Source organism: Chelonoidis abingdonii, chromosome 11 (genome assembly GCF_003597395.2).
Source record: "Chelonoidis abingdonii isolate Lonesome George chromosome 11, CheloAbing_2.0, whole genome shotgun sequence".
NCBI lineage: Eukaryota > Metazoa > Chordata > Testudines > Testudinidae > Chelonoidis > Chelonoidis abingdonii.
Genome location: NC_133779.1, coordinates 47,583,366 through 47,608,282, shown reverse-complemented (window position 1 = coordinate 47,608,282; position 24,917 = coordinate 47,583,366). Strand labels below are relative to the sequence as shown.

The 24,917-nt window shown below is 48.1% G+C and overlaps 1 protein-coding gene across 1 annotated transcript in view; it reads right to left on the bottom strand.

Moving 5' to 3' along the window:
* BCAN (brevican) overlaps positions 1-24,917 on the bottom strand; it is a 49,739-nt gene that overhangs the window by 5,491 nt on the left and 19,331 nt on the right. The window contains exons 5-10 of the mRNA XM_075071075.1: positions 23,856-23,983; positions 22,789-23,082; positions 16,686-17,108; positions 13,949-15,259; positions 7,559-7,666; positions 4,630-4,788 (exon numbers count right to left, since the gene is read on the bottom strand). Of these exons, the coding sequence (XP_074927176.1) occupies positions 4,630-4,788; positions 7,559-7,666; positions 13,949-15,259; positions 16,686-17,108; positions 22,789-23,082; positions 23,856-23,983 (2,423 nt within the window). The remainder of the gene's footprint in view (positions 1-4,629; positions 4,789-7,558; positions 7,667-13,948; positions 15,260-16,685; positions 17,109-22,788; positions 23,083-23,855; positions 23,984-24,917) is intronic.

Here is a 24,917-nt window from a genome sequence, read left to right as displayed (position 1 = left end):
GGGACACGTGTGGGAAGCTGACTGACTTCCTGTGGGATTTAGACGAAACAGGAAAACTTCCAAGCAACTGCGACCAGCTGTACTGTCCGAGGCGGTCGTTGTGATTTGGTAGTGTCGGGTAACCACTGTGCATTGAGGTAAATGCACAAAGTGCAGGGCTGCCCAGAGTCAAGCTCAAGGTATTTCGTTTAAACGGGGCTCGTTCTTGGGTCCTTCCAAGAGAGGGCAGCAGAGTCCATCCATTTCTCCATCCTCTCACCCTGCACTCCAAGCTGCAGCCACTCTCCAGCTTTTCTGTGCAAGTGACAGCCCTGCCAGGTAGGGCGGCAGCCTTCGTCACATAACCCCCTTTCTCCTCCCCTGTCTCACTCCTTCCCTTCCTCCAGCCCTGGACTGCTTCTTTGCCCCATTACAGCATCTCTCTGATCCTCTGTCCCTTTCTCCTTGTGTCCCACTGTACGTCTTCCGCTCTACTCTGCGCTGGTTAGGCCTCAACTGGAGTATAGTGTCCAGTTCTGGGCACGGCATTTCAAGAAAGATGTGGAGAATTTGGAGAGGGTCCAGAGAAGAGCAACAAGGGATTAAAGGTCTGAGAACCTGACCTAATGAAGGAAGGCTGAAAAGAATTGGGTTTATTTAGTTTGGAAGAGAAGACTGAGAGGGAACATGATAGCAGTTTTCAGGTATCTAAAAGGGTGTCATCAGGAGGAGGGAGAAAACTTGTTCACCTTAGCCTCTAATGATAGAACAAGAAGCAATGGGCTTAAACTGCAGCAAGAGAGTTTAGGTTGGACATTAGGAAAAGTTCCTACTGTCAGGTGGTAACACTGGAATAAATTGCCTGGGGAGGTTGTGGAATCTCCATCTCTGGAGATATTTAAGCGTAGGTTAGATAAATGTCTATCAGGAATGGTCTAGACAGTATTTGGTCCTGCCATGAGGGCAGGGGACTGGACTCGATGACCTCTCGAGGTCCCTTCCAGTCCTAGAGTCTGAGTCTTCCTTTCCCTCCCTGAGTTTTTCATGATTGCTCATTGCTTTTCTTTAAACCTTAGTTTCTACCTATCCGTCTAGCCCCATACATCCTATCTAGCTAGCCTTGAGTTTTCCATAATCATTTACCTCTGTGTCTTTCACCACTTTCAGTGAGACAAGCCTCTTTCACACACGTGCATACAGACATGTGCATGTTCGTACACACCTCAGACATGTGTGCACACGTGCTGCACATCCACACACAGCAGCACTCTCTAATCTGCAGGTTGTTGCTGCCATCACCCTGGCTTAGCTAATGCATCAGGGGAGGAAGGCAAGGGAGCTGCGCTCCCAGCTGCAACAAAAAGCAGGGAATGCTGCCCTGGGGAGGGAAGAAGAGCTCACAGGCCGCAGAGGGTTCCCTGCTTTGAAACAGGAGTAGATTAAAGTGCACTAGGGAATTTTCAGTGCACAGCAGCAGGTTCCAGACAGACATGGTGCACGGCAGGCAAGTGCAGTGTAGATTTATACCCCATTTTATCATGAACTAACTTGTTCATCTAGACAAGCCCTCACCTTTCATTGAAGAACAGAAGTTTCTAACCATTGTGGTTGCAGAGAAAACTCAAAATGTGTAGGGCCTGTCTACACTGCACACCAAGGCTGGGCTCTGACTCAGGTTTGAACCCAGCCCCTTCTGTCCACACACAAATCAGTTGACTCAGGTCAGCGAACACTCGGGGGCCGAGTCCTAGGATCCTGCTAGGGGGTGGGTCAGAGCCTGAGTCTCACTGTGACTTAGGGCCAAGGCCTATCAGTGTGGATGCAGCTCAAGCCACAGATCTGAGTCAGAAGGTCGGTGTAGTGCAGTGTGGATGCATTAGCCCAGCTGTGAGACCCAGGGCCAGCAATTGTACACCCAGATTTACAATGCAGTGAAGACGCCCAAGCATGATCTTGGAAACACCGAGTGTACAAACCCGGGTCCCACAGACATCGATTTATTTTGTACCTGAGCCCCTGTGAGGAAGACTTGGAAAGCTAGAGAACAGCAAAGGTAAGGTTTTTTTTTTCCCTCACTCCTTCACAGAGCTCAAAAGCTTGATCAGAGTTGGTCGACCAGAAGCTGGCATGGTGAATAGAATCGAAAGAGGCTTGTGGTCCGATCTCAAGATAAATCTCCTACCCACAGGTAGGTTCTGAAGTGTCTTACTGTCCAGAAACATGCCAGACCTTTCCCAAGGACATGATCAGTTTTTTCTGGAGCACTCAGGGCTCTGGAGGCACATGCAATAGTGACTTCTCGTCCATTTTTTAGCTGAATCAAGACAGCACCAAGACCATACTCGCAAGCATCTTTGGTGACAATCATTTGCATCGCAGACGCAAAAGAGCTAAGAGTTGGGCTGGTAGAAATTGCATGTTTTATGTTGTTAAAGCTATTCTTGCATACTTCATCCCATTCAAGCAACACATTCCTTTTTTAGGAGATGGCACAAAGGAACTACTTTCAGAGCAAACCGCTATACAAACGTTGAATAGTATTCTCACAGTCCCAAGCGCAGTGTTTCTCAAACTTTTGTACTGATGACCCCTTTAACATAGCAAGCCTCTGAGTGTGACCCCCTCCTTATCAATTAAAAAGACTTTTTTGTGTATTTAACACCATTACTAATGCTGGAGGAAAAGCAGGTTTGGGAAGGAGGCTAACAGCTCATGATCCCCCATGTACTAACCTTGTGACCCCCGAGGGGTCCCAACCCCCATTTTGAGAACCCCTGCCCAAGAAGGAGCAAAGTGTGACTTAATTGTCCAGTGCTGGTGCTTCGCAAATGGCTTTCACTAGATCTGGTTTTGGGTGTATGCCATTCTAAGAGCTAATATGACCTATATGTCACTGAGTCAGTACAGAATTGCCTTTTTTTTTTTCTTTTTTTTTTGCTGACAGTAAGTCCATGTTGTTGGAGTTTTTCTAGAACCCTTCTTAGGATGACATCATGTTCAGAATCATCTTTGCCATACATCAGGCTGGCCTCTTGAAAGGAAGCCATTATCTCTCTAAAGATCACATGCATCATTCTCTGGAATACGGATGCTGCAGAGGCTAACCCAAATGGCATCCGTTTGAATAGGAACAAGCATCCTGGAGTGATGAAAGTTGTGTACATGTGGGATACTTCCATTACGGGTATCTAGTGGTACACTGAGGATAAATCAAGGGTGATAAGAATTCTTGCTTCCTTCAAGATGAGCAACTTTTCACTGGTGTTGGTTAGAGGATGACAATCCACCACTATATTGGAATTTAGAGCTCTCAAGTCCCCACGTGCAGAGGGCACCATTAGGCTTCCCTGTGAGAATGATAAGAGAAACCCATTCAGATGAGTCAACTGGTTCAATGATGTCTACTTAGCATAGTTTCAGACAGTCTTGGAACTGTCTGTCTTCATGACAATTTGATCCCTCATCATTTCATCTGTGAAAATAGCAAATACACAGGTTGCACTCAACTCACGTAAGGCAGCCACGTAGTGGTCAATGGGCTCAGGAGGCATCTATATACGGGAACAGAACTTGAAGCATCCAGCAACAACATTGAGTAAAAGATTAAAATGATCTTCCAGGGCTGAGAGAGTCACATTTTGCAGTATGTCAGAACGAGGAGGAAGATGTTTGAAGATTCATTATCCTTCGGGACCAAGGCAATGATGCAATAAGTCTTTCTGCTTTTCTCGAGTATATGGAGAAGTATCTATAGCAAGCACATAGTTGCTGAAGAAAGACCTCCACTGTTCCCATGGGAGTGGCGGATCTCCTGGGGGAGGCATGAAGAACAGTGGAAGCAGGACATGCGTCATGGTAACAAGTGTGGAAACAAGATGGCGGCGTCAGCAAGAAAGGTAGAGAACAGTCAGCCAGGAAGATTTTCTGGTCACGGAATTGCTGTAAAACTCTGTTCGCACTGCAGCTGGGTACTCAGAACTGCAGGGGAACGTGCCAGCTGGGGAAAAGGAATACTTTGAAAAAAAGATACTGCTCCTTCAAATTTCTCTTCTCGGCAAGCTGCAGTTGCCGGCAGCAGCAGGCTTTTAGGCTGGAGTTTCCCTGGGAGCAGCAACAGCAGGTAACAGCAGCAGGATTATGTGGTACTTGGTTAACCCTAAAACAGATTTCGGTTTCACTGGGGTTTTTTAGTGCTCATCACCAATTTTTGTACCTCAACCGCTGTGAGGAAGACTCGGGAAGGTGGATAACTGTAAGGGTAAGGTTTATTCCCCTCGCTCCTTCATGCAGCTCATATTCTTATTTCTCCTGCTCTTCCTCTCTCTCTCCTCTCTCTCCCCTTCCCCAATGCCCTCACACTCTCTGCAGTACATCCTGGGAATTCTAGTTCCTGGACCCAAAGCTACAGAAACTACCTAGGAACAAACTTACAAACACAAACATGTGCTGCTATCTGCACATAGATAGCTAGAGACAACATTTGCAATACAGTGTAGGCATATTCCTTAGCCTCTGGAACCTGAAGGCAAATAAAAAGGAGCTCAAATGTTTTGGGGTGGTTTTTTTTTTTTAACTCTCATGATTTTGAAGCCCCCAGCTCATGATTCTAGGGAGGCCTTGCTCCCGATATTTGAAGGCAATGCTTCTTACTGTTGATGAAGTTCTGCTCTTCGGGGGTCATGATGTTGACCAAGTGACCACCATAACGCCGGCACTGAGTTTCTGCATCCTCCCAGCTCCTTCGGATGGCGAAATGTTTATAACAGGACCCCTGGAAGTTGTTCCAGCCTGGCCTGCACTTCTCTAGATCTGGAGGGAGGAAAGAGCACAAACAAGAGAGCCAATGAGGGGAGAAAGACAAGATGCCTGGAGAAGCGAGAGAAACAAGTGTGTCCGCACAGAGACGGATCAACTACTCCCAGCAACTGTCAGATGCTCATTTCAAAAGAAACATCGAGAGAGAACCGTGTTCCGCACAAATTCTCGTCCCGTAACATGCTTTGATTGAGACTGGCTTTGCATAGGGTGACCAGATGTCCCAATTTTATAGAGACAGTTCTGATATTTGGGGCTTTGTCTTATATAGGTGCCAATTATCCCCCACCCCCATCCTGATTTTTCACCCTTGCTATCTGGTCACCATATTATGAATCCTGGGCCAAGTGGAGCTGATGTAAACTGGCTGAAGTCAATGGAGCCAGTTTATACAGCTGAGGAGCTGGCCCGATATTTTGGTTAGAGTCAGATTTGCACCTGGTGTGACTCTGGATCCTCCAGACATACACCCAGGAGGGTGTGGTGGATCATCCATCTCCATCAATGGCTATTTTACAGCTCCCCTCGAGTCCAAAGACCTGATTCTCTCAGTTGCACTATGCTTCCTTTACCCTGCTGGGATTTAAAGTGAGCACAACTGTACTTCTCTGCCAGAACAAGGCAAAGGGATGTTACTGTAAATGTGCATGAATTCCAGAGTCGTCTCTGAACAGAACAATTCTCCTAGCAGCCCAATTTTCTATTGCATTTTATAGACCTGATTCTCCATTGCTTTGTGCCTAGCTCAGTCACTTACACCAGATCAGAATGTTCTGCACTCACATTGCACTGGTTTAAATGACCGCCCAAGATAGAAAGCAATGGTGATACGGGCATTATAGCGCTTACTCGTTCATTGTCTTTCCTTCTTGCTTCCCTCCAACCTCTGGTCTTTCATGATTTATTTATTGTATTTTTCTTTAACCTTTAACTGGTCTGGTGAGCCTTAATTATTCGACTAGCTTATTCCATCATGTCACTTCTGGATATGTTTTGCCCTGGGGCATAGACACCTTAACATTCTTTTAACAGGCTTGCTCCACTTTGTTTGTCACTAGGATTGTGGTTATGTGTCTCTTTGAGAAATGCGGGTCCGATGTAGAGTTCACTGGAGAAACTCTGATGGTCCATAGTCCATTGGACGATGTCAGTGATACTCAGACTAATGCGCGCGAGCCTCAAGTGGTCTCCTGTGGCTCATTGCAGCATGTGATAGTAAAATAGTGTGAGATTTAATTATTAACCAGTCAGGATGCTTTTACCATTATTAACCAATTGTAGTTGGTAAAATAATACTTGATCAGTCATTTTGCTGTGAGAATATTTTATAGGTATATAAAATCTGTACATGAAACAATGAATTCACACAACTGGGGCTCTTTTGGCTAATGTTGATAACTAACTTGGGTCCTGAAGCGCTGAGGTTTCAGTATCACTGAACTGTGCAGTTCTGTCACAAGGCCAACACTTTGCAAGACTGGGTCTGTGTCACTGGAATTTCGTGTAGGAAGAAAACTGGAGGGGAAAGGTTCTGACGTTGTCAGAACATCCCATTTCGACATTTGTGGACCAAGATGTTTCAGTTTTTCCTTTTTAATTTTTTTAACTTGGTATTATATATATTGTAATAGTATTATAGTGTGTGTGTGTGTGTGTGTGTGTGTGTGTGTGTGTGTGTCCCTCTACCCCGATATAACACTATCCACGGGAGCCAAAAAATGTTACTGTGTTATAGGTGAAACCACGCTATATTGAACTTGCTTTGATCAGCCGGAGTGCGCAGCCTCACCCCCTGGAGCACAGCCTTAGCGCATTATATCCGAATTCGTGTTATATCGGGTCCCATTATATCGGGGTTGAGGGGTCTGTGTGTGTGTGTATATATATATAAAAATCAAAACGAAACATTTCTGTGGACCCAAAAGAAAATTATACTGGACTTTTTTGTTGTGGAGACTTCCGAAATGTTCAGATTTTGCTCCAATTCAGAACAAAGCCGCATTTCAAAATCTTGGAACCCTTGGCAAAATGCAACTTCTGTCCATCCCACAGTGCTAATCATTTGTCCCAGGGCATGAGCTCAGGACACTTTTTATCCTGATTATGCTCTAGCTGTGTTATTCAGCAGTGAAGCCCTGTGGTCGGCAGGAGGGCTTAGGGGGCTGTATGCAGCCAGGCATCTTTAGATCTTTGAGTTGAAGCCCCACAAGACGGGTGGAGGCCCATGTGAATTGAATTGTTGGGTCATGATCCAGTTGAAGAGGTGTCCACATAACAAAAGCACCTTCTTGGTTGGCATTAAATTTGCCCCCTTCTTGGCTATCTTAGTAGAGAGGCCATGGACAGATGGGGTCAGGTAGACCTGAGGTCCTCTCTCACTGCTAGCATGGGGTTCCTGCAGCTCTGGGGCTATACAAGGGCTATGTTTTATGCACTGCAGAGTTAGAGTCCACCAGTTCTGCCACTGAACTCCCTTGAAATTAAAAACCAGCATGGTTGGTTTGAAGACCAGGGATGACTTTTTATTAAACTGGTGTGTGCATGCCACTGCCCTCTCCTGGACAGAATCAGAACATAGGCCCCTCCACCACTTGAGCTCAGGTGGCTGTTGGAGCTGAAGGATCTGGTTTCTATCCCGCAGCTGCCCTGAAATTGCCCGTGACACGCAACACAATTAGCAGCCCAAGCGGGCTGTGGGTTTGTTATGTTTCCTCAAAACACAGCAGCATTTCAGGCTGTGTCTGTAGTGCACCCCCAGACTCACCTGTTTCACAGGTATCTCCTCCATAGCCTGGCAGACATATACAGCTGATGCGGTCTCCTTCTTCGCTGCAGGTCCCTCCGTTCATACAAGGGTTTGGGATGCAGTCATCTGAAAGTACATGCAAAGAGTGAAGCAGGCAGCTGAGCCCTGGGATCCCAAGTGACATTAATACTGGGAGCAAATCTGAGCTGAGCAGCACCCTGAGAGATCGGGCTTGGCTGCAACTGTTCCAGACTTCTCCAGGAGCCAGCGATGGGATCTCAGGCCTCTATCCTGCTGATGCCGAATCTTTGGAGATGGGATGCTCAGAATGCATTGTAAAACGAGGTGGACTCCAAGCCTCCAATCTGCCACCCCCCCAGTTCTCTCTCAAGTGTTGGGAGAGGGCAGGATTCAAACCCCCCTCCCTACACACACACACTCTCCCACAAGACCCGAGCATGCCCCCTAAAGTTCTGGCTCTGTGTCAGATCTTAAACCAGAAGAAGGCCTATTTTGTCTAGGCCTAAGGCTCGCAAGAGATGCAGAGCAATGAGCCAGCCTCATGGCATCGTGAAGAACTGAATGCCCCAATCCTCTTGGAGAGCTGCGTGTCGGGGACTCCGCTGCGGGTAAAAAGGCAGCACTGATGTTTAAGTTTCCATCTGCGCGGGAACCTCAGTCATGTTGGGAGACCCGCGTAGAGCAGACCCTCCCCAGACGTGGCGAGCGCTCTCGGACACCATTACAAACTTGGTTCTGTCCCACAGAACCAATGGGACAGACCTGAGTGGTGGGGGCTGTTTGACCTTTCAAATGATCCATAGAGAAGGTAAGTGCTGGGCAGGGGGTGAGGAGGGACATTCAATAATTCTATAACCAAACGTAAAACATTGTCTTTGTGTGAGTTCAGTGGTGGCCATTGGATTGGCGGGCACCGGGGATGGAGTGGACTCCAGGGAGAAGGTGGATTCTTTCAGAGCAAGAGGATCTACCGCCCATTCTGTTTGCACCCGGAGGATTGTCTGAGTAAGCCATGAGGGGGCAGGGGTGGAGCCGTGCATCTCAAGAAGGGATTGCTGTCTCCCCAGGAATAGGAATGAACTCTGGTGGTGGGTCCCCTCCTGCTAGATTGGACTGAGCTAAAAGTCAGACTTGTCCAGGGATAGAGAATCATGTTGGCTGGGAAATACCCTCAGGGAATGGCGGCCTGGGCTAATGATCCAAAACACTCGCCCCCAGTCAATCCGAGTCCCATTCTTGGCTCTGCCATTTCCAAGCTCTGTCGCCTTGTATTAATTAAAGTATTATGTGCGTCAGTTTCTCCATTTATAAAACAGAAGAATTACAGTGATCTCACTAAGGGACTTGGAAGGATGCGATTTTTACTGGCGAATGTCGATAAGCGTCAATTGCGCCAGACGCACACACAAACCCATGAAAAAATACTTCCATCAATTACAATTGAAATGTACAGATAAACAAAGGGAGCAAACTGCAGCTTGAGAACTTCTTAGAGCTGGGTTTACGGATATGCCCTTTGTATACTGTGGCATGTGATGCTGACAATTGGCATTCTAACGCTTATAAAGCATTAACTTTCTAAATCTGAACATCTCTTGCCTGATCTCTCCCCATCCCCCACATTGCCTGACCTTCCCATCATTTCCTGCAACTGTGAAAATGTAAATTGATAAAAACTAGGGGGGGAATGCACAAAATTGTGGGGCTTAAGTCACCATTAAAATTTAAATCAATTAAAAATTGAAAAAAAAGCTTAAAAATAAACATCAATATTATATAAAAAAAAATTATTAACTTTTTCCAAGGCTACTGACAGGGTTGTCTTCTGAGGGTTACTTAGAGTGTAGCTTCTGAAGAAGTGGGTGTTTTACCCATGAAAGCTTATGCCCAAATAAATCTGTTAGTCTTTAAGGTGCCACCAGACTCCTCGTTGTTTTTGTGGATACAGACAAACACTGCGACCCTCTGATATTAGTGGTCACAGCATTCTGAACATGCAGGCTAAGATTTTAATTTGAGTGGCAAATGGGCGTCCAAATCTTTTATTTGGCTTTGAAAATTTCACCCCCTAACAAACATCAGCAGGCGGCAGTGTCCCAGAGTCACATTCCTGAGCTCCAGTACTGAACTTTTCATTTGCAGAGCTGTCCTCATCCCTGCTTCATGGATGATGAAACTGTCATAGAGGGAAAGAGAGAGACAGGAGCTTGAGCAATGTCCCCACTATCCACTAGGCAAAACTGCCTCCCATTGCTGCTACCTACAAGGAAATCCTTTAGCTTGAATATATTTGAACCTCAATGCTCAGCTGTCCTGATGCCTAAAGTTTTTTCTACCCACTAGACCACACTTCCTGCCAGATGCAAGCGTTGAACCAAATAGTTCCTGCCCCTCAGCCCATCCTTAGTTCACTAATTTAACTTCTTTATTTGTAGCTGTGCTCACTTTGTTTTTACTGCGGGTCACTCCCAGCGTTGGGAATGGATCTACTGGTGCTCACTGGGTCTTAGAGGGCAAATGCCTCCTTTAGACAACGCATCCAAAGAGCGTTCCAGCCATTAAGGCTTTGCAAACCGGTTGGATGCTTCCATCCCCTTCTGACCCATTCAGCAGAGCAAGAATCTGGGCACTAGGTAAGCGAATGGCCTCTGTTAACTGCCTTCGCAAGGCATGCCCAGACACTTGCAATTAGATTGACTGGATGAGCTGCCCTGCAGATGACTTAGTTTCAACATATTGTCCTGTAGCTTTTCTCCAGCCGGGACTCTGATGCCCTTGTGATCTCCAACTTATTGCTATCTGCTTAAATTACGAGACACGATTCTCTCTCTTGTTTAGGCTGAAAGTAACCTGAGACCTGTTGTGCTGACAACTCTTGGCAGCTTCCTTGTACGCTCCTCCACACCCCCGTCTGTTGTCTCAGGACTGTATTTTTGGTCTGTGTTTGCACAACACCCAGCACCATAGGGTGTTGGTCCATGATACAAATAGGTACTTATCTGTCTCCCATCCCCATAGCATCCAAGCATCTCCCTAATCTTTAATGTACTTATCCTCAGTGCTGTTTTCTCCCTCAGACTGCCTCTCTAGGGCCCAGTCCCCCCTCTAAGCGAGATGCCCAAGCTCCCAGTGGAAGTCTGTGGCAGAGCAGGGACTTGAAGACAGTTCTACCATGTGATAGGCGAGGGCCCTTACCACAGCACCACAGGAAGCAATTGAGGCCGAGAACTGAGCAGGAATCAAAGAGGTTTGGGAGGTTGATGTGGGTAACGAGAAGAGCCAGACATAGAATAGTAAATGCTAAAAAGCCCAGAGGCTAGCAATAGATATAACTAAAAACCTTCTCAAGGCTTAAGAGCGTCTCTGCTAGGCAGGGCCGGCTGCCTATCCCGAATCTAGCTACTGCACGGGGTTCCTTTGTGTCTTGCTCTGAAGCACCTCTAGGGCCACGATGCTGCATGAAGTACTGAACGACGGCCCTGTGGTTATAGGCTGCTAGGTGCGGACCCAGGAGTCCTGAGTTTCATCCTCTGCTGCAGACTTGATGTGTGATTTTAGGCTCAGATCCTCCAAGGGATTTTGGTGCTTAACTCCCACTAAAATCAATGTGCTCTGCTTTTGACCTTGGGTTAGGGATTAAAAGGGGGAAAGCGCAGTGCATACAGTATTTAGCATCCCAGCAGCGTTTGCTTTAATCAGACCGAGAACGAACGCAGGGCTTGTGGAGACCAGACCGGTTCACGTCGGAGTCAGCCCACGCTTTCTGCTGGGAGCATTGCAAGATTTTGGATTAGTGGGAGTTTCTGAGTGAGGCGATCAGGACCCCTGTGAGCTTCTTAAAGAGGGAAAGGACCCAGGAGGTCATCTGGTCCCACCCTACCACAGACCATGTCTCAAGATCGTTTCCCCATTCTAATCTCAAAGTGCTTTGTCTGGTCCCACCCAGGGAGACCAGACAGCAAGTGTGACAAATTGGGACAGGGGTGGGGATTAATAGGAGCCTATGTAAGAAAAAGACCCCAAAATTGGGACTGTCCCTATAAAATCAGGACACCTGGTCCCGCCTAAAATGCCCCCATGTGATGGATACGTCCCTTAGAGAGACTGTTCTGCTCTGAGCAACAGGAAACATGTCTTGAGCTGCAGCCCAAATTTTTCTTTGTGCCTGGTGAGGCTTCCTTAAAGACACCCTAAAGAATCCCTCTCTCCAGCTGGTCCTGAGCTAACATCGTCCGGGGCGATGGTATTCCTACGTCGGCAGAAGATTCCCTTCTCTCGGGGTACGCGGCATCTGCACCTGGGGTCTATGCACAATTGACCAGACCCTGGAAACCCAGGTCAGCTACCCCAATACAGAGAGCGCTGCACGGCTTACATCGTGCGTAGGACTCTAACGCAGCTCCACCAGCGGCTACAATCCCAGAATCGGCACACCTAAGGGATAAGGACAAATCCTTCTCCTTAGAAGCACAGTGCTGACTCCTTATTTCTCTCACTCCGCGTGCGATCTGAATGAACTGGGCCATATGAGCTGGGCTGGGTCAGGCTAGGTCGGGGAGTAGATGGGAGACGTCTATCGTTGCTGCAGGAGGTTGTGTTTCTGTGACAGCAGAGGGCGCTCTTCCCTGTGATTCAGCACTGACCCACAATGCCGTGAGGCCAGAGGCATTTTCTTTCCTATGAAATGTGGCATGGAAGCCTATCCTATTGGTGACCATAATTACATTTAGTTCTTAATTCACTGCTACGATGGTTTGGGCCATTATTTTCAATATACTCGACTTTTGTTGGGTTAATTAAGAGTTGCCCTCTGTGTTGGATTGGAAGCTCTCTGGTAAGGGACTATGTCTTTTTTCTGTGAGTTTGTACAGCTCCTAGCACCAGAGGCCCAATCAGAGTTGGGCGAATGATATTTTTTGGTTCTCTGGCAATTCAGAAAAATCGAGGAAAAAGTTTCTAATTAAACTGAACGTGAAATTGCTCAAAATTTTGGGCAAATTGAAAAGTTTGAAAAAACTTAGTTTTGGGTCACATGAAACACTTTGTTCAACCTGGAGCAAAATGACTCGCTTGAATTTTGAGCATTTTTTAAAAAAAATTTAAATTGAAATATATTTAAAAATTTAAATAATTTAAACAAAAAGTCATTTTTAACCAAAAAATCAAAACGTTTCATTTTGAAACTCTCCGAACGGAACACTGGGACTTTTGCAATTTTGGTTTTGGTTTTCTTTTTTACATGAATTTGCCAGGGTTTTGGTGTTGCTGAACCTGCACTCTTCAGCGAAAAAAAGTTTTGGATGAAAATTTTCACTCTGTTTGCTCCTGATCCCTGACTGGGGCCTCCCAGACACAATTGAAACCCTCTGGTAAGCATAGGCTCCAGATCCTTCTCTTTGCCAATTCATAGAGGAGATGAATCTGTTACAGCCCCAGCTAGACAACCTTAGCCCAAGCAATAGCAGCTAGAACTAGTCAGGAATTTTTGACTAAATGTTTTTTTCACCAAAACGTGCTGATTTCATAAAAACTGAAACTGTTCATGAGAAAGGGTCACTTTCAGCGAATTTCCTGGCCCAAACAAAATTGGAAAAAGAAACGGTCTGTTTCGGCATTTTCTAAATGAAAAGTTTTTGGGTTTTTTTTTCAGTTCAAACAATTTTTTGTTTCAAAATGTAATTTAATTTATACTTAAAAAAAAAAGGTTGAAAAGGGGGTGGTATATGGTCAAAATCCAAATGAAATATTTCAAAATGTTCAAAAAGTTTCCATTTACCCAAGCTGCTTTGGTTTGTCAGTTTGCAGAAATTTTCAAGACACTATCACAATGCAAACAATAACATGTTACACCGGCAGAGCTGTGCAAAGGGGCCTCAGGATAAATGAGAATCAGGCCCACTATACAGAAGGGGTTTATAATCTGGCCCATAGTTCTTAGGCCAGGTGTAAAGAGAATTAGTTCATCAGTGGGAGAGAGACACACACATATGAGGAAAATTTCAATAAGACACAAGGCAGTGGGCCAATAAGGACAAAGGGAAGCACAGATCTAGCCAAGGTGGTTTTGTTCTAGAAAGCTTTTAATTCCCTTTATTAGTACCCTGTTCATAGTACTTTTTTTTTTCCATTGAAACAGTTGTTAAAAACACTTCATAGAAGTAGCAAGAGATTTAAAGTGCATGCGCGGTTGAGACCAATTTGTTTGACAAATATGTGCTTCTCCGGAACGTTAAACTTCCCTGATCCAGCTGAATGGGGGGGGAGAGAAAGACAGACAGACAAATGGGCAGACAGAGGAAAGCTTAGTGTGAAAGGGAGGTTTTTAGTGCGAGAGGCCAGTGTATATGGCTGCCCAGAGGGCCAAGGCAGCACAGCCATATGGGTTACCTGAAATGTTCACCCCTACTCCGAGGCTGGCGCTGTCTGTTGGCAGGACGGGGAGAGGGTGGGTGGCGGTCAAAGGGGCATCTGTGAAAGTGATCCCCTCCAACGCTGGGCCTGATGCTTCTTTGGAGATGTCTGCAATGGTGAAGGTGAAGCCGTGCTTGGTGGTGGATGAGCATCTGTCCACTTCTGGTTCTCCAGGAGTACCCATGGGGGAGATGGCCGCTGGTGCCAGGGTAGCAGAGAGAACAGTTTGCTCTTCAATGACCTTCTCCTCCTCAGATGATTCACCTATCAACGGGCCGCTTGCATCGCAGTCAGGCAGTCCCACCCGTTTGCGTCCCACCATCTGGCTGTCGCTCTCTGCTGGAGATTTTCCAATGGGCGGCAGCACGGTATGGACCTGGCCTACTTCTGTGTGCGAAACAGTGAGGGCAACCATCGTCACCTCCGGTCGGGAGGCAGAGCGGATGTCCTCCACCTGGGAGAGGGTGGCAGCAGGCAGCAGAAGCCAGGTAGAACCTGAGTGCTCCTCATTCTCCTGGAGGCTGGACTTTCCCATACCAGAGGATATGGACAGCAGGATATCCTGAATTGCTGGGGTGCCTTCTGGCCACGCTGTACCAAGTGCCCCATCTCCAGATAGCTCTGCATCTTCAGAAGCACCCGGGCGTCTGCCCGGGTCAGGGAAGCTTGTGCTGCTCAACCCAGAAACAAAACCACTTGGCGGGGTGGCATAGGTCTGGGCACGTTCCATAGACAGCTCCCAACCTGGTTCTTTGAGATCTTCTGCCTTCCACCCCGCAGTTGGGGCAGCAGAAGCAGCGATGGTAGGAGAGTGCTCTTGCACCCCAGAGTCCTTCTCGATGCCCCGGGAGCTGGTGTTCTGAGCATCTGCCTTCTCTGTGGCAACGACCTCTAGGTGCTTGGAACCATTGATGAAATCCGCCTCTAAGACATCAGCAGAGCTGCCTTCTGCTGTGGGGTCCTCTCTGTGTTCTTGGTGGGAACTGATGGGAACGTGAGACATGTTTGGTCCGATTGCATCACCGGATCCGGCTAGTTTCAGTGAGATTTCTGCTGTCACATTTGTAGGGCTGGTGGTCATGCCTCCATCAGTCATTTCTACCTCTGCATGGGGTACCATGGATTGGGGCTCTCCTGGAGTCATCTCAGTGGGATGAACTCGGTTCTGCACCCCATCTGATCCCTGGTGGCTGCTGCCCGGTGGCTGCGTCTCTTTAGTAATCCTCACGTTCTCTCCCTCCAATGAAGACCTCAAGGTTTGTTTCGGGTCAGTTCCATGTTCTTCCTCTGCAGAATTCAAATGAAAAAGACAGCAATCAAACTACCTCCTGCCTCCTTGAGGACGAACAACCAGAGCTGCTCAGAAAAGGGGGTTTTCATTCCCGAGGGAAAACGCTGACCTTTCAAATTAAGTTCCTGTTCCGCAAAAGTTGAAATATCGAAACTTCTCACGAAACAAAAAGTTTCTAAGCGGAAATGTCAGAGCTAGATATTTCAGAATTTTCAATCAAAATGAAATGATTCCACATGACGAAACCACATTTTTCATTTCAAACCAACATTTCAGAACAAAAATATTGTCACTGATCCTCACAAGATCTCTCTAACATTTGCCCTTAAGTTGATCATCCATATTATGTCTATCTTAGGTATTTATATGGCCCTCTTACCCTTATATCCCAAGCACCTCACAATCTTCAATGTATTTCTCATTACAACAACCCTGTGAGATAGGGAAATGCTATTATCCCCAGTTTACAGATGGGAAACTGAGGCACAAGAGGCTAACTGACTTGGCCAAGTTTACACAGGAAGTGTGTGCAGAAAAGAGAATTGAATGCAGGTCTCCTGTATCCAGGCTAGTGCCCTAACCACTAGACTATCCATCCTCCTTATTTTGTGAACTTAACATCAACCTTAACTCCATTTTAACAGTGTTTTGTCTGGGAACAATAAACCAGATTCCTCAGCTGGTGTGAACTCCCATTTAAACGAAACTCAGTGAGACCATTTACACCAGGCAAAGAGCTGGTTCCAAGTCCTTTGTTGCCAGAACTACAAAATTAACTGGCTCTGTGCACGTTTTACTTTCCATAAATACGTGAATTCCCTTCTCTTTTCACCCCTTTTATTAAAAGTGGAAGGAAGGAGCCAGCAGCCAAACTGGGTTCTGGATCCAGGTTCTGAAGTTGCCATGAATTCCAGGGGATTTCAGCACCAAGCCCAACACTAGTTTGAGCTAATGGGACTTTTGCAAATTTTGATTTTTCATTTAATTTCAGCTGGGGCAAGAAGAAGCTGAATGTTTCTGACAAATGTTTTTCAGTTTTTTGATCCTCTGGATAGAAAAATTTTGAAAATCTCTGTCAAGGTTTCAAAGAAACAGTTAAAAAAATTCATTATGTTTCGTTTTACTGGTTCTTCAACCAGCTCTCCCCATAAACATTGCCAGTGAAAGTATTTGGAGAGATCCTGACCATGGGGCCAACTGACATGAGCCACCTGTAGGAAAGACTGGATTAGCTTGCAATTGTCAAAGGTGCCCAACTCCCATTGTAACATGGGCATCTAAATCCCTTTGGCTTCCTTGAAAATACCAGTCCTATGAACTCTGGAGCTTTGGGCACATGCCTTCAAAGCTGCATTCGTGACCCCATTCTAGCCATCGCCTTGAAAACATTCCCTGATCACACTAAGAGGATTCTCTACCTACCATTCCTGGGTGTCTCTGTGCAATTTCCAATTCTCCCCGTTTCACCTTCCTCAGCTGGAAGGCCAGGGCTCCCTGGTTTTACTTCACTGCTAATCAGACCTGCCTCGGGACTGGCTGGGCTCTCGGGGGAACGTGATGGCGGGTGAAGTCCTAGATCTGATGATACGGAGTTATCTAGAGGGGGTTCCCAGGAGACAGGAATTTTGTCCTCTTCGGGGGCACTGCTTGGCTTTTGCTGCTCAGCGTCTCTCATATCCTGAAAAAGAGGGACGGTGTATATAGCCCCTCTTGACTCATTCTCCACTTCCGCTTTGGACAGCTGAAGCTCCTCCAGCTTTTCTGTTACTGTAACAATCTCCTTGGTCCCCTCAGGCTCAGTGGCTCGGTATTTTTCTGGAGAGTCTGTGAAAGCATCTGTCTCTTCTGTGGGCAAAAAGAAAGCAGGAGATTATTGCCTCGGCCTGTCCCAGGGTGTCAGGCAGCGACACCTTCCAATCAATAGCCTTCCAAAGCAGAATCACCCTCGCTCTTCGTCTGAGGTTCAGGCAGGTCAGAGAAGATGAGCTGGATTCGTCCTGGTGAACTCCAGTGACTCCCATGGAGTTTCCTCAGGGATAAATCCAGCCCATGTCAAGCTTTGGGGCTTGATTCTCATTGACACTGAGGTTCCTTGCAGGGCAAAAGGACCTCAAAATGGGTGTCATGGCATCCAGGTTAAGAGTCCCTTCACACCATCGGAGCAGGGTGTAGATGGGACCTAGCGTAACTGAGAATCAGGCCCTTTGAGTTTATATCTGAGCAACGCCTGAACCCAGCTCAGAGAACGCCCTGGCAACTGTGATCTAGTCCCAGCTCCAGAGCTGAACAGTGAAGCTAAATCTTGGCTCTGACGCTCAGCTGGGCCTCGCTCCATTAAAGCTCCCCGGATTCATGCCCACTGAGGAGCTGGGCCTCCGAGCTTTACAATAAACCAAAGCAAAACTCCCTACCTTTGACCCATCCCCACCCCTACAACTTCAAGTGAGTTCGGTTCCACTTCTCAGTCCAAACCTTGCAGCTGAGACAGGTCTCCAGTTGGCATCAATTTTTACACTTACATCATGTTATCTCTTCTTTTCTCTGCCTGAGCTTATTTTATTACCTTTTTTTTTTATTTGTGAGATCCTAAACCAAACATCTTAACAGCATGGGGAGTGTGTAACCTACCGGGGGAATGTTATATAATCAGCCTTGCAGAAATCCAGAGGATATGAGTCTGCTACAGCCCTAGCAACACCAGCTTAGTGGTTTAGCAGCATATGCTTTTAGCTTGACCGGGCACCGGTTCGATCCCCGGTGGGTCGGCCAAGATGGTGGCCATCACAAGGGGCTTTATGGGTAGCTTCAGAAATTGAAGCCCTGGAATTAGCCACAGCAGAGTGTGTAGGTGGTAAAAGCTTCTTCCATCTCTCCCCCAAAGGGGAACTGAGGCCTCTTTGAACACTGCCAATGAGGGGGTTGAATGGGCCAAGATTCTCAGATTTGGGAGGGGGCCACCTTGAGACCCCTTAAGGCCTAGGAAAACCAGGTCCTTTTTGAAGGCCTCTCCTGTTGGGCACCCAAAGGAAGTAGTTGCTTTTGAAAACTGTGGCCTCTTTCATGATGTAGGGAGCTCCTCCTCCAGTGGGACATGGACTGAGATGGGAGCTGGTCAACACGCTTTCTTCAAAGCGTTTTTCCAACTCAAAATGGGCTTTTTAGTCAAAAAGAGAGAGAGAGAGAGAGAGACAGAGAAATTCTCATGGGATCTTAGTTTTTCACTAAACATTTTGAGTTTTCATGAAAAACAACTTCTTTTTTTAATGAGAACCCCCAAAAAACTTTGGAAGAAAAATATTAACGGAAATGACAACATTAATTTTGGTCAAAATTTGTCACCAGAATGAAAAAAATCCAGATCTGGACTGAGGCCTTCAGAGTTATCACAGCAGGGGGCTCAGAGCCATTGGTGTGTTACAAGGAGCTTTGGCCATCACTAATCAATTGCCAAACCAGCAGCCAAGAGGGGAAAGTATCCATACTACCCACTCCCAATTCCCTGAGAAATCCATTCCCAATCCTGCCTGTTTTGCCTCAGAATATGGTCACTCTCGCCCCATGGCCAGTACAAGGAAAGACCCTGTAGTATTTCTGCAGTGTTGTTATTTAGAATAATAATTAATAAAATGCAAACAGGCCAGATCCTTATCTGGGGGTTTCAGTTTAGCTCTGATGAGGCCAATAGATCTATGCCAAATGATGCCAGTTAGGGGTCTGGCTCACTGGCTTCAGTGGAGTGATACCCATTTACACCAGTTGTGATTCCAAAGGAGTGACACCGATTTATGTATATCAAAAGCCAGGATTAGTATCACTGCCCTGAGGGATGCCTGCCAGAATCCAGAATCTCGCCCACTCCCCGAGACCTCAGCACCATGCCCAACAACCAACATAAAATAGCCAGCAAGATACATTTTGGGCAACCTCCTTAGCTAAGTCTCAGTGGTCGCACGACGCCGTGTTGTGTCCCATGCTGTCATCCAGAGGAAAGTCACGCAGCCCTTGTTATGCAGCACAATGAAGGACATGAGATAGGAAAAGACGACCAACAGCAGTTCTGTGGCTCTGAGGAAGGTTAGGCTTGCAGAAAAGGCACTAACCTGGATCCTAAGAGGCCAAAGTCTGATTCCCAACTCTACTACAGACTTGCATTAAAAAAAACAAACTCTGTGCCTCAGTTTCTCTCCTGTAAAGTGAGAGCAATAGCCCTTTGTTTCTCCTATCCATGTTCATCTAGACTGTGAGTGCTTTGGGGCAGAAACCATCTCTGACTATGTGTATGTACAGCACCCAGCCCAGTGGCACCGTGAGCTCAGCAAGGGGTATAAATAAGTTATCATATGGTATCCTTGCAGGAAAGCTGGCATTTTAAGACTGTGGGAGTAGATGTAAAAATGGCAACAATTGCTCCATCGGGCTGCACCCCGTCAGTCAGTTACACTAGTGCAAAGTGTATGATTAGCCCAGGAAGCAGATCTGAGCTCAAATCAGTCTTTCTACCACCATCACCATTTTTTCTTTAGACGTGGGCTGGGGTTTTGTCAAGGGGAAGGCTGCAAGCTCAGCGAGAAGGAGCTCGGCAAGGGTTAAAATGAGACTGTCTCAGTGCAGTGACCAAAATGTCTTTTCCCTGCGCTTTCTGGCCTTTCTCGCTTGATTTATGAAGCTCTTTGATGCAGCCCCAGTACCATCCATCCATTCAGCCCTCTCAGAGCACTTGAATGAATGACCACTCCCAAAGGCCCTGCAAGGCTGGTATCATCTTCCCTGTCTTAAACATGGAGAAACTGAGGCCCAGAGAGGGGGAGCAACTTCCCCATAGCCACTCAGCGAGGGAACCAAAAATAGAACCCAAGTCAACTGGCTATTCAGTTTCTGTTTTAATGCCTAGCTCACCCTCCTGTCTAGGCAGCGGTACCAGAATAATTCATGGCTACACACAAAGGTGTTTGCGCTGCTAATGTCCATTGAATTTGTGCACTGACCAGTAGATCTCAGTCGTTGTTACTATACAAAGTTCATTGCTGCTGTTCACAGATCTTTATCCCTATACCCAGAAGAACGGCAAACAGTAGTGCCGACTATCGGTCATTATCGCCTATATAGAGGTTTTCATTGCTAAAAATAGATCTGGAAAGCTGTTTATCGCACTGACAGACCACACCCCCGTCAATGCAGGCTGTGGTCAGCTTGGAGTATCAGTTCTGAAACTGGACTAGAAGTGTCCCCTTTTTGGCAAGGCAGGAACTAAATCAGCTCGACTCCAGCTGGAAGTGGAGGTCCATGAGGAGCTCCAAGGAGAACAGGGGCCCACGAGAGGCCACGCACAGGATGAGTGATGTGAGACCAGAGTTTATCAGTGGCCCTGAGCAGGAGAGGGAGATAAAGGCCTTGGTGGGCATGAGAGGCCTGCAGGAGGGAGCCAGGAACAGCGTTGGTTAGAGATGACCCGGAGGGAGCCAGTAAAACTGGAGAGCTCACAGTGGGGACTGAGCCCCTTTGCAGGGTGCCTGAGTCAGCTGCCGCAAAGAAGGGGCGATCCTGGGAAAACCGGGACAGGTGGCACGTCTAGAGCCAGGGACGTGTCTCTTCTATCAGACCTAGCGACCACACGGATGAGCAATCAGAATTCCTTTGCAGGGCAGCAAGTTCCCCTGAAGAACAGGGCAAGGACGGGCCGGAGCCAGAACCATATACAACCCGGGCCCCATTGCACTCTGGGGCTTCTCAGAAAAAGGGAGCCAGCCACAAACCATTCCCAGGTTTGCAAACCCAAACAAAAAGCTCCCCCCTCCCCCCCAGCATGGCTGGGAGGTCGCCCAAAACACTGCCTAACTCAGGGGACCCAGTCCTGATGTCTGGTGAGTTCACGCCAATGCCAGCACCCTCCACAGCGGCTGCTCAGGGTCAGGCCACATGGCCTATATTTTTAATCTGGCTGGCTGAGACGAGGTGCTCTATTTGAGATCGTTTTCAGGGGCACAGCACTTCTGTAACTTCAGTGCAGGTGCCCAGCGCTGATCACCAGGCTGCAACTGTCTCTGGTCAGGTCAGAACAGGAGACATCCAGAACAAAGGGGTATTTGAGAAAACTGAAGCCTATTTGGGAAAAAGCCCACTGTGCACTCCTCTTTCAAGGGTGAAATCCAGGTTCCATTGACAGGAACCAGGATTACACCCCAAGGGTTTGCTATCTGGCTACAAGCCCACATAAGTAACTGTAAGGTCCATCAACGGCTATTAGCCAAGACGGTCAGGGATGTAACCCCATGCTCCAGGTGTCCCTAAACCTCTGCCAGAAGCTGGAACTGGACAATAGGGGATGGATCGCTCGCTAATTTGCCCTGTTCTGTTCATTCTCTTGGAAACAGCTGGCGCCGGAAGACAGGATTCTGAGCAAAACGGACCATTGGTCTGACCTAGTCTGGCCATTCTTACATAAGGTCGTAATCTTCAGAAGTGCTCAGCGCCCAAAACTTCAGCTGGAGGCAGAGGCAGCTGTGAGAGCTCAGTACCTCTGAAAAATCAGGCCCTCGGCGGTGTGACGAAGTGGGACTATTCTTAATGTTTCCTCTGAATACTGTGTGGGTGCCTCAGTTTTTGGCTGACACTCTGTCTCCTGGCAACTAATGGCCCAGGCCCTTCCCCCCTGCAAGGGGATGCTAAGGGTGTGGGAGGACAAAGAGGTCAGGTGACCTCCTGGCCCGGGAAAGGAACTCAGCAGAGGAGGAGGGGCTGGAGAGGGTTTTCATTTTGGAGCTGGCTAGGGACAGGAAGTGAGGGCAGACGGGGTTGTCTTTCTCGCTGGGCCCCAGAATGGACCTGGCTGAGGGGTCCTGTTCTCTATACCTACAAGGTCTGTTTTAGACCGTGTTCCTGTCATTGAATAAATCTCTGTTTTACTGGCTGGCTAAGACTGCGAAGTGGGGGTGCAGAACCCTGTGGCTTCCCCAGGACCCCGCCTGGGCGGACTCGCTGTGGGAAGCGCACGGAGGGGCAGAGGATGCTGAATGCTCCAAGGTCAGACCCAGGAAGGTGGAAGCCGTGTGAGCTTCTTGCCCTGCAGACAGTCTGCTCACAGAGAGGAGGGTCCCCCAGAGTCCTGACTGGCTTCATAGGGAGCAGTTCCAGAGCATCGCCCGGGGACTCTGTGACAGGCGGCTAAGGAAATCTCTGCCCAGATACTTTTAGCAACGTACACAGGATCTGTACCTTCGTGAGCCATTTTCCAAGCAGACTGCTTTAAAAAAAAGAAAAAAGCAATAGATGTGGGCATCGGTACCAGGCAGGGCATCCCTACTTTAGCCTGGTGCATTGGCATCTAGCACTGGCAGCCTACAGGCTGCCTGCACGATGGGATTAAATTCTCCTCTACTCCAAGGAACAGCACAAAGCCCCTCTTGCACCGAGGCCTAACACTGGCCCCTCAGATGGGGAAGCATTTCACCCTGTGGTGCATCAACATGGGCTCCTGGCGGCAGCCTGCAGGCAAATCTGTCTGCGACCCCTGAGCCGGGTCCTTTACCTCGAAAGCAGTACACATCGTATCTGCTCTGGGCATCGGGGAATCCAGTCTGGTTGCGGAACTGGAAGATGGTTTTGACTCCCGGCTGGCTCCCGCCGCACCGTTCCCGTGGGGTGACAATGGGGTAGCGGACGCTGCCGTCAGCCAGCCAGCCTGAGCTGCACTGGTCCAGCCCTTCGTTCCAGGCCGCATACAGCTGGCCTGGTGTCGCTATCTCCTCTCCCAGCGCCTCACAGTGAGCCCTGGCCTCCTCCAGGGTGAATTTGTCTGGGGCGGTCCTCAAAAAGAGTTCTCCTGCAAACACAGATGGAGGGGGGAGGAATCAGAGCCACAAGGGTCTCGGCCAGTCCAGGAGAGAGAGCTCTTTTAGCCTCCCCCCTACCCTTTCTTACTGCTTCCTACTGCTGCATGACCCACCCCACCCTTCTAATTACAATACTGAACAAACTCCCAGTGGATCCACTAGCTGTCATCGATCTCCAAGCACTATGTCCCGCGGGCCGCACCACGCGGTACGGCCCCACTCCAGTCCCCCTCTGGTCAGGGCACTGGGTCAGGGCCGCACCACACGGCTCCCGGAAGCCACGGCATGGCCCCCTCAGGCACTCCAATGGGAGCTGCAGGGGTGGTGCCTGCAGATGGGGCAGCGTGCAGAGCCGACTGGCTGTGCCTCCGTGTAGGAGCCAGAGAGGGACATACCACTGCTTCCAGGAGCCACTTGAAGTAAGCACCACTTGGAGCCTGCACCCCCTGAGCCTTTCCCCACACCCCAACCCTCTGCCCCAGCCCCAATCCCCCTCCCACTCTCCAAACTCCTCAATCCCAGCCCAGAGCACCCTAAACCTCTCATTCCCACCCCCACCCCAGAGCCTGCATCCCCAGCCGGAACCTGAACCCCTTCCTGCACTGGGGCCAAAGCCAAGCCACGTGGGTAGTTTGTTCCTCTGTTGCCCTTTATGGGGTTCACTGGACCTGTACTGGCAGCTGTCAATGACAGGAAACTGGACTGATCCAGCATGGGCCATGAAGGCAGCTAAGGACACAACGCACTTGGGTGTCATAATTACCGTGCAGATCTTCAACGTAACAGTAGACATCGTACATGTCTTCTGGGTCCACGACTCCATAGTTACGGACCCCCGGCAACCCATCCATATCTCCATAACAGCCCTCACGAGGGGTGTGGATTGGGTACCTGGAACGAGGAAACACAAGTATTGATTTTCCACAGAGAGAAAAGGACTGCTGAAGCCAGCTAGTCAGATGCTGCTGCTAAACCCTTGGGGTAGGGCTACTTTGCCAGGGTCACCTAAGCCCTCTGCTGGGAGCCACCCAAGTGGCCACTGATTTTTGGATGCCACTGTTTTTTGGGACACCTCCTTTGACACCACCCTGGGGGCTTGATTTCCAGAAGCACTTGCAGCTCCAGCTGACATTGTGAGGAGCCAGCACTTTGTAAAAATCCAAAGTGAGGCAACTCAAACCCCTGCATTCAAAGTCAGTGGCCACATCTGGAAATCTTAGCCCATTTAGGGCCCGTTGATTAGATGATCAGCAACTCTGCTCTGAAGTTCACTGAAATCAATGGGACCCTTTCTTTTGACAACCATGGGGTTTCAATCAGGCTCCTAGAGCAATCGTTTTCAACGTTTCCCTTTCCAAGAGTCTCCTCTAAGCCAACCAGATGTCCCATTTAGCTACGTGGGAAGGACAAGGTGGTCATGACCTCCTGGTGCTTGCTTGCAGTCTCCACGTTAAGGAGATTGCAAACTGTAGCTTTTGGGCACAGTTTGCAATCTCCTTTGGAATTGTTGCAGGTGGAAAATTTCAGCCTGCTCTAATTAGTGTTTAATTTGGAGCAAAGTTCACCGAAGCCATGTACAGTATCTTAGACAGCAAGTTCTTTGGTGCATGGGCCATCTTTTCGTTATGGGCGTGTGCAGTGCCTAGCACTGTTGTAATACATATCATCATCACTACACAATGGCATAGGAAGAATTCCATTTTGGTACTGGGGAAGTAGACTGCCCTGTATTGGAACTCATCATTATTCATCTCCTTAACATCCAGTGGCGATGAGTTCCACAGATAAACAATGTGTCATGCAAGCTCCGCAACCGCCTGAATCT